This window comes from Caenorhabditis briggsae (genome assembly GCF_000004555.2).
Source record: "Caenorhabditis briggsae complete genome, chrII, whole genome shotgun sequence".
Lineage (NCBI taxonomy): Eukaryota > Metazoa > Nematoda > Chromadorea > Rhabditida > Rhabditidae > Caenorhabditis > Caenorhabditis briggsae.
In genome coordinates this window covers 4,881,744-4,891,855 of record NC_013486.2, presented here as the reverse complement: position 1 = coordinate 4,891,855, position 10,112 = coordinate 4,881,744, and the positions used below count along the sequence as shown (strand labels likewise).

Below are 10,112 nucleotides of genomic sequence, written 5' to 3'. Positions count from 1 at the left end.
ATTTTCTTCCTTTTCAACGCCGTTTTTCGGGGATTTCGGATTTTCTTTAATTTTTTTCGCAATAATATTTGAAAAATAGATAAATATTAACACATTTTAATGTAATAAAAATTTTTGGTCGGAGTCCCCCTTTAAAAACAATATTTGTAGAAAATCGAAATTAAAAAAAACAAAATTTTCGACTAATCAAGAAATTCATCGAAAAATTGTGAAAAAGCGTAATTTTCAGGAAAAAAATTCGCAAAAATTCGAAAAATTCTAGAAAGAATTTGAAATGTTCGAAAAATGGAGATTTTTGAAAAATTTAAATTTTTGGAAAATCGAAAACAAACAAAATTTCAGTAGAATCGAATTTCGAGATTAAAAAAATAATTGTGTTAATTTTAAAAGCGCGAAATTCAGAAGAAAATGTGCTGGTTAGTATTCAGAAGACTCACGTCGTGAGCAGATGATCCTGAAGTGGTCATCGGGACGATAACAACGTCTCCTGTCCCTTTTCTGACGACGTCTTCCTCATCAGAAGAGCTACTTTCGTCGGCCAAGTCTCCAAGATCATCGTCAACGTCTTCTTCTTCTTCTTTATCTACTTCTGAAGCAACGTCTCCAATATCTTCATTTTCGGGAATCTTCTCCAACAAATGGCCAAAGTTCATCTAAAACTAGAGATCTCTTTCTGTTTCTTTTCTTTTTTTAATGACTTTTTTCTGTTTAAAAAGTTCAGGTGACATTTTGATCGCGACCAAAAAATTTTGGCTTTTTCGTGGGGGTAAGAACAGAGAAAAAAGAAGAAGAAGAAGAAGTCATAAAATTCGAGTACAGTTTTTTATCATCGGAAAGACAAGGCAGAAGGATAGGAAAGATCGCTTGAAACTTTTTTTTCGCATCAAAAATCGGAAAATTTGAATTTGTAACATTTTTTAAGCGTCAAATACGGTGCAAACCGGAAAACGCAACAAAAAGCCGAAAAATGTCATCTGAAAAACGTTGACAGTTGGCAAGGCGATGTTTGCACAGAAAACACAAAGTTTGACGATAAATTGCGGGAAATTTCGAAATTCTGCTAAAAATCGGTGAAAAAACAAGGGAATTCTTTGAAATTCGAGGTTGCTTGCTGAAACTGTCGGAAATCGGAAAATTCGAACTGAATTGCAAAGAATGCACAATATTTGACGCCAACTCGCGGAAATTTTTGGAATTTCGCTTGAAGATTTTTTTTCAGTAAAAAGGTTTTTTTCAATTTTCAATTTTAAAAACATCAAAAAATGACAGAAAATTTCAGACTTTCAGAAAAATTCTCGTAAGTGACACCTGAAAATCTCGGAGACGGCGCTCGTGTCGATTTACGAGGGGGCGGAGCGAAAACGGATACGGTAGATAACAAATTTATTTGTGTGAATTTAGTGGGATTTTCTGAACAAAATTTTGATTTCTTGGTCTAAAAATGATCGTTAGCATCTCTAGAATCTATTCTTCAGCAAAAAAAACTAAACTTAAACGCGAAAGTAGCTCGAACGAGTTGAAATTCTGAAATATTACGTTTTTGCCGCACTTTTTCGTAGATAAAAAAAACGAAAGTTTTCAAATTCTCAGGTGTCACTTTTTTTAATTCGAAAGTAATTTTGAAAATTTGAACGAAAAATACACCGAATTTGACGACAATCCACGGAACACTTCGAAATTCGCTACAAATTGATGGCAAATGGAAAATTCAGAAAATTCTCACTTTTTTGTTTCTGGAAATTCAAAAAAGTTCGGTTTAGAACTGGTATTTCAGAAAATACGCCGAATTTGACGACAAATTGCGGAATATTTCGAATGTTCTCCATCAAACAGCACAAATGACGACAAAATGCAGATTTTTTTCAAAGTTTCGTGCAATTTTCGTCGGAAACAAAATTTTCTTGGACACCCAATATGGAATCAAAAGTTTGGAAAAAATTGAATCTTCTGAAAAGGCAAATGCGCGCTTTTGGCTATGACAAGTTTCTTCGGTTCTATTTCTGGTCTAAAGTAACATCAAGGCTCTATTAAACTTTGCTTATTCTCAAAAAAACTTTTAAAGAAACAAAAAAGCATGCCGAATCTCCACTTGCTACATGACACATACCGCTAGACAAGCACAGTTAGATGTCTAAACTCTGCGCTCTCTTCAAATCACACACTCTCTCGTCTTTTGTTCTTTATGTGTGTAGGGGGCTTCACCTCCTCCTCCTACTTGTTCTCACCACAAAAAAAAGTTCAAACGAATTTTTTTCCGATTTTTATTGGATGTCATACGGCTCATGTTTATTTACAGATTGAAGTATTATATAGAAAAAGAGATTTAGAGTTTTAGAAAAAAAGGAGGGAGGAACATGGATAAAAATAAATATTGCAAACAAAAATTCGAACTGCAAACTTTTTTGTTCAGCAGAGCGCGAAAAATGCTGAAATTACGGTCATTTTTCGGACTCAGCAACCGCGCTCCTCTGGAAAAGAAGCGTGCGGTTTGAATTTTTAGCTAGGGAGACCAAAACAGAAAGTAAATTGTTATAAGTTAGAATAAAGATGTCTAGACAGCAACCGCCGGTGGCGTCTTGGGTCGTACGGCGTCACGAACACTCAGACGGTCCGCTGTACGTTCCATGGATTGGGCAGAGGTATTCGATTGTAGTGTTGGGCTTCGTGTTCGCGAACTGCAAAAGTTTTTTGTGAAAGTTTGAAAAACTTCATCTTGTAGTTGACAAAGTTTCTCTAGCTACCGTAGTTATTGAGATATGTGCCTTTAAAGTTGGTGCGCCTCTTAACCTATTTTGAGCCCATAAAAAAGTCTCTGAAATTTTTCCAATCGTTTTGAAGCTTCTAACTTAAGCAAAATAAAGGAAGAGCTTCATTTTCGTAGTTGACAATTTCTAGTTATCGTAGTTTTTAAGATATGCGAGTTTAAAGTTGGCGGGCCTCTTCTCTGGCCGCCCGAACTCGAAGGCGCCTATCTCGAAAACCATGATAGCTAGAGAAATGTTGTCAACTACAAAAACAAAGCTCTATTCTAGTCTTGTAAAGTTCAGATGTTTCAAAACCATTGGATAAATTCCAGACATCTTTTTCGGGACTTAAAAGATTTTGACTTTGAAGCAACTTACCCCGGTGGGTACAACGACGAACAGTCCGACGCTCCAGTCGGACTTCTCGATCGCACCACTGCCGACATTTGCGATGTAGATGTTGGGCTGCGCGGTCTGAAATCAATCCTTTTTTGTTAGGGGAAGGTTTTTGGCACAGTGCCAATTTTTTTGCTTGCTAGAAAGAGGTGATTGGACGTGCGCGAGGGGCACATATGCTTGACAAGTAAACATTATTCTTTGAAGGACACATTTTTGTAGGGGAATTTTTTTTATTTTGATACTACCCGTCTACAGGAACCTGTCATCTAGGGTACTGAGCATATAAAAACCAGCTTCGGCTCCTAGCCAAATATTGGACTTAAATCTTAATTATCTCGTTTCCTACACCAGATATCAAAAACTTGTCAACTAATAAAATGTTTATCATGTTATCAGCAATATTTTGTTAGTTGACAGATTGTTGATATCTCTTAAAGAAACCGAAATAATCGAGCTCAAAGAGCACTTACCGAATCGAAGAAGATCGCCTGGATGGTTTTGTGGATTGCGATAAATCCGTTGGGCTTCTAGGACGCCCAGAGTCATGGGACACATCGGTTGGCGAGCGTGGGCGGTGTCTGGAAATAATCCTTTTTGATCATTAAAGTTTTTCAAATTCGATAAGACCAATTTTAAAAAATCAAGATTTTTAAAAAGTCCAAGGCTTCGGAAACAGGGCCGCGCCTTTTTGATTCTGTTATGGGTAGTATTCGACGGCCTAGAGATCGAGAAAACGGACGGTTCGGCCCATGGCAACCTACCCACAGACCGGGCCACGGCCCTGTTCCCGACCGCAGAGATCAAACCTACCTCATAAACGTCGAAGGTGAATCCGCCGCAATCGGACTCTTGGGTCTACAGAAAGACATTTGAGATATCGGACGGCACAGTGACAATTGTGATACGTCTCGTGACATATTCGGCGTTATCATAGACCGGCCTGGTACAGTAAGCGTATTGAAGCTGGACCCATAGATTCTGTGTTGGTTGCGTGTCGACATCATACTAGCCGACGAGCACGAACCCATACGAGATCGCATTTCTTCGTTACCCTGAAATATTGAGAATATGGTAGGTCGGGTGGTCAAGAAAACCAAAAAAAAACACCTCAACCCATGCTTAGTTACCGTGTTTATTTCATCACCAGAGACTCCTGAATGTTTACAGTAGTTGAAAACTAGCAAATTTAAAGTCCTACAAAAATAATTCAGAATTTTTAGATGTGTTTGAAGATTTCAGAGTATGTTAAACAAAAATAGATCTTCATTTTTGTAGTTAACAACTTTTTTGTAGCTAGCCCGGTTTTTGAGATATGCGCTTTTAAAGCTGGCGCGCCGTTTCTTGAGCGGCGTGGTGCACCAACTTTAAAGACACATACATGTATCTCAAAAACGGTGCTAGTTGCCAAAAAGTTTTTAATTACAAAATTAAAGCATCGCTTTTGTTTAGTATACTCCAGAAATGTCAGACAAATCGAAAGATTTTGAACTACTTTCGTAGGTATTTCGAAACGTTGACGTACTGCCAATCAAAAAAAATACATACCTGCAACCGATTTTTCATTCTTGCATACGCAGTTTTGAATGTAGACCGGAAATTTTGGGAAATAAACGCATATAGAATTGGATTGATGCACGATTGGCAGTACGTCAACGCGTTAAATCCCATACGCATGTGTTTCAGAGTTTGAGTGTTGGATGTTCGGCAAATGTATCCGAACGAGGTGAGTAGCTCGTCGATGATGGTTGGCAGCCAACAGACGGTGTACATGCACACGATTGAGATGAGCATTTGAACGATCTGAAAAATTTGATTTAATTTAGAATGTGATCAATGGGTTTAAGGACTCAAAATTGCCCTTTCAAATGAAAACTATACAAATTTCTCCAAAATTTTCCAGAGATTCTAGAAAATTTTCGAATATTTTACGACAAGGTGAAGAGGAATCGTTGAAATTCAAATTTCAAACTTCCTAAATTTAGTGGAATCAAAAATCAAATACCTGTTTCTTATTTGCTTCTGCTACTCGGTTATTTCGATGGTTACTGTATGATTTGATTGTGGTGTTTGCAGTTTTCAGATTTCGAGACGTCGTGATCATTGGAATAGCCGAGTAGCCGGAAAATGTGACGGCGTCGGTGGCGGCTTTCGAGAAGGCGACCCTGAAAATTTTGGTTACAGTAAGACCTGTAATAGAAGCCCCCAGATATGATAAACATTATGTTAGACCACTTTTTGATATCCTTTACAAAGATCGTGATAAATTGGATAAAAGTTTTTAAAAAAGTGAGGCAGAGCTTTATCAGTGGAGCGCGTTTAAAAACTCACATTGCTTGTGACAGTATCACTCGATCTTTAGATGACTTGTAGACAATTGCAGAGACACGTGCATAGCATATGGACATGGTCAGCACAGGGAAGATGATGAGAAGGAGGAGCTGAAAGTTAGCTATTCAAAAAAAAATGGCGGGAATTTGAACTTTGAAATTCTAGATCAAACAAAACGAGAGCTTAATTTTTTAATAGACAACTTTTTGATAGCTATCACGGGGTTTGAGATATGTGTCTTTGAAGATACCGTGTCCCCGCTCTTTTCATTATTGAGAGGAGCAGGAGTACTTCGGGAGTATGGTACTTCTCAAAGGCCCATATCTCCAAAACCGTGATAACTAGAGAAAAGTGAAAAACTAACAAAGTGTTACTGATATTATGATGAACATAATATCAGTAACACTTTGTTTCTATCAGTTGTCAGCTTTTTGATAGCTTTTATAAAACACGAGATACAGTGGCTCAAGGTTAAGACGACGAGTTAAGAAGAGTTAATGGTAAGAGAAGGGCCGGCCCTCGATTGTTCCAAGGTACCTTTGGAGGGCCCTTCTATTACAGGGGGGGGGGTCTTCTATTTTTCCAAGACCCTCTTGGAGGGCCCTTCTATTAGAACACCTTCAATTAAAAGGGCCCTTCTAATACAGGTTTTACGGTATTTTGAGGAAAAACCAGTTACAGTAAGTGCACTGACTTTAAAGGCGTATACTTACCTGATACATTGCATACACCTTATTCAACGATATCCTAGAATATCCTAAAAACATCGCTGGAAATCGTCGTCTACACCAGTGGACCCGCTGTCCGGATAACGATAAATTAGTCTCGTAATCCATTCGAACGGCTGTTGGGACTGCTAACAATGCGGAGAGCATCCAAATGAGCAATATCACTTTTTTAGCACGTCCTATGGAGGAGAACCAAATGTTTCGCATCGGATAGGCGATGGCGAGGAATCTGGAACAAACTTTCATTTTTAACCTTCTAGAACTTCAGTTCCCAGTTTAGAAACTCATTTTTAGAATAACCAGAAAAAAACTATTTTCGGTGATTTTTAAAAAATTTAAAAAACACTTCAAATCGCTGTACATTGGGTTGGAATGCTTCATTTCTGGTCAAAATTATTCAGATGAATTCAGAATTTTCTGGAGATTATAGAAGTTTCCTCACCTTTCAAAACTTATCATAGTCATCGTCAAAACGGAACAGAAGCACGTAAACTGCTGTATATAGTGTACAGAGTAGCACGCGAACCTTCCCATCGACCATGTATGGGACATATACTTCATGAACATTATAGGCACACAAAACCAGATTAGACACAAGTCGGCAGTACTCAGCGACGCCAAGAACACATTTGTAACGTTTCGCATTCGTTTAAAGCGATTCACAACAAAAATTACCTGGAAAAAAATAGTGATTTTTATTATTTTTTTTGAGCTTAATTATCTCGTTTTCTGTGGGAGATATCAAAATGTTGTCAACTGATAAAATATTTTTCTGATCATCAACATTTTTTTGCTAGTTGACAACTTTTTCATATCTCTCACAGGAGCTGAGATGAATCAGTTCGAAATTAGCGACTGCTTAAACTTCAAATTTCATTTCCTCTCAATTGGTCTACTTTGAGCTCAATTATCTCAATTAATATGATAGATATCAAACATCTAAAAACTAAAAAATGTTAGTGATATCCCGATAAACATTTTATCAGTTGACGGATTTTCGATATCTTTTACAGGAACCGAGACAAATTTAATATATCTGGACCTTCAAAGCCGCCATAACTCCGGTCACAATGATCCTAGTGCTATTAAAATTATACGAAAAAACAGGAAAAAACAGAAAAACAAAATTACCATAGAGTTTCCTATAGTTCCAACTAGAAAAACCGTCAAATAGAGGAAGCCGGGAAGTGCGATTTCGAAGAGCTCCTCATCGGTCATTGAGAAGAATACGGTGTCATCGGCAACATGACATTTTGAGACGCAGACCTGGAAAATGATATTCTGGGATTTCGAAGTCATCGATCTAATTTTTAAAAAGTTTATATTCTAAGATTCTCAAATTTCGAGATTCCCATAGAATCAGGTGTTCAAAAACAGAGATTTTCACAGAACCCCGCAAAAAACTTGACCTCTAATAGAAAGGTAATTTTTGTTTAGAGGTTTTTTGGGTATTACTGTACTCATTCATCCCCAAATTATATATCATTTTGTAGATCTTTTTGAGCTCTTCATTTTAAAACAAAAAAATTGAAAAAGTGAGCTACCTCCAAAAACTTGTGCAACGGATGTGTGCAATTGCAATCCTTGGCTGTCATACTTTCATTAAAGTCCTTAAACGCGTCCTCATAATCGAACGCTGTCTCCTGAACCATGTAGCATGACGGATCATCTCCGTCTTCCATGCTCATGGTTCGATAAAACCCTGAAAATTTAAATATTTGAATATGAAGTTGAAAAAAAGAGATGCAAGAAAAATCCGGGAAAAATGGGGGGAAATCTGATATTTCAAAAGGGCTCTTTTATTAGAGGTGCACTTCTATTAAAGAGATATTTTGTTTACAATTAGTGTAAAAGTTTTACAGTATTTTAAAATTAAATATTGCAGAAAAACCCAGAATTATAAGGATTGTGCGCCGCAGACTTGCTGGCTATTTTAGTGGGCGGGGCTTGTTTTGAAAATAGCTTCAAAATGGAATTTGATATCTTGGAGCTCTAAACATTCCAAATTCAAACTTTCGCTTTTTAAAACTCAAATATAGTATTGAAAACTCTAAAATGAGCCATAAAAGAGACCCAAAAAATCGATAATCTTTCAGGCAAGCATCTCCAACTGCTGGATGTAGTAACATGGGATGATTATCAAATCCCCTTCGTTTTCACATTGCTAATCCTTAACTAATATCCGTATGGGGAGGAAAAAAAAAGAGAAATATTGAGAAGACATGACTTTACTGGACATCCATCACATGATGGCATAGAAAACCAGAACCTAGTCTTTGAAGATTTGAAATCATTTGAAATTTTGACTTTCCCGCCAAAACTGAAATTTTCGAATTTGAAACTCCGGCTTGTTCATACTCATTTTGAACCTCTAAACAAGCCGATTTTGAATTCCAGGGTTTAAATTTTGAAATTTCAAGTTTTGGCGGTAAAATTCGAAAATTCGGGTACCATGTCTTGTTTATACTCATTCTAGAGCTCTCATTAAGCTGAATTTTCAAAAACTTTTTCAAAATTTGAGTTTTAAAGTTTTGGCGTCAATATTATACATTTCTGGTACCAATACTCAATTCGAAGTTTTAAACAAGCGGAATTTGAATTTCAAATGCTGTAAATGTTTTGAATTGAAATTTTTTGAGATCTAGAGCAACTCTGCTGACTCTGAAGGGACAAAATGAAAAAGAAGAGGAAAAATGGAATAAAATAAAAAATTGATCAGGAAATCTTATTAGATTTTTTCACTGCATATAAATTAAATATAATGGAGTTGGAGAGAAAATGTTTCAAGGGATAGAAAACTAGAAAAAAAATGGAATACATAAATTTTGAAGAAACTAGGAGAGATATTTTTTGGTTTCAAAAAGGGACCGCTTGAAAAATGGGAAATCATAAAAGTTAGTTTTTTTTCTGTATTTCCAAAAATGAAATTTGGGAAATTGACTTTTTTGGAGAAATTAAGAACTTTGGAATTTTCAGAATTTCAAAACTATAGGATTTTAGGATTTTCTGCCAATTTCAAGCTTCTAAAACTTTTTGAAATTTCAAAATTTTTGAATTTTCTGGAAATGTTAAATTTATGAATTTTCTCATTTCTCAAAAGTTTTTAAATTTTGAATTATCTAAACTTCATAAAATTTTTATAACTTCTAAGATTTTCAGAATTTCAGAATTTTAGAATGTTCTGTCAATTTCAATTGTTTATAACTTTGTAACTGTATAATTCTGGAGTTTCTGAGGTTTCTAGAGTGATACTCCGAAAATAAAAAATTGGATAATCAATTTTTCGAAATTTCTAACTTTTCAGAAACATTTTTTTGGGATTTCCTTATTTAGAGAACAGGCGATTTTTGGTTAGTTCTCAAAAAAAAGAAGGATAAGCAGAACAAAAATAAAAATGAAAAATCACATGGTTATTGTTTTAGACTCAGTGAGTTGAACTGATGAGCAATGATTATCTATTTTTTATAAGAAAAAAGATGATGATTGCGTCATTTTTGAGATATTTTTGAAAAAATGAGTCATTATGTACTGGAAAATTGGGAAAAGAGTGTTTGGAATCACTAAATTTTGAAAATCCTGAACTTTCTCTCTTCATAGTTTTCTGAAAAAGAATCTACAAATCAAAAATATCTATTTACGGTACAACAACTTTTTTTCTCCAAATTAATCAGTAAAATTTGATTCTAGATTCACTCATGTGTAAGTTTCTTTGAAATTTTACATAAACTTTCAATTTTTTATGTTTTGGTTTTTAGTTTTTTTCTCTCCGAAATTTTTTTTGGAAAGTGATCAGTCACACATAGAAAAATTGAATTATATAGAACGAAAACTGATCGAGCTGGAGGAATTTTTCTTGAAAAATTCAGATCAAAAAGAAAAAAAAACTTGAAAGTTCTAAGAAACACAAATGCTC

General features: G+C 35.6%; 2 protein-coding genes across 2 annotated transcripts; both read right to left on the bottom strand.

The window, feature by feature from the left end:
* Window positions 1-398: 398 nt before the first annotated feature.
* CBG25515 lies at window positions 399-653 on the bottom strand (the record flags this gene model as incomplete). The annotated part of the gene is made up of 1 exon (XM_045242028.1): window positions 399-653. The coding sequence occupies one exon, from the start codon at window positions 651-653 to the stop codon at window positions 399-401; it is 255 nt and encodes an 84-aa protein (XP_045098290.1).
* Window positions 654-2,551: 1,898 nt separating this feature from the next.
* CBG04262 lies at window positions 2,552-7,887 on the bottom strand (the record flags this gene model as incomplete). Its single annotated transcript, XM_002630288.1, has 11 exons — window positions 2,552-2,675; window positions 3,123-3,218; window positions 3,614-3,721; window positions 3,954-4,195; window positions 4,689-4,943; window positions 5,146-5,305; window positions 5,472-5,581; window positions 6,185-6,428; window positions 6,642-6,874; window positions 7,331-7,465; window positions 7,744-7,887. The coding sequence occupies 11 exons, from the start codon at window positions 7,885-7,887 to the stop codon at window positions 2,552-2,554; spliced, it is 1,851 nt and encodes a 616-aa protein (XP_002630334.1).
* Window positions 7,888-10,112: the final 2,225 nt, after the last annotated feature.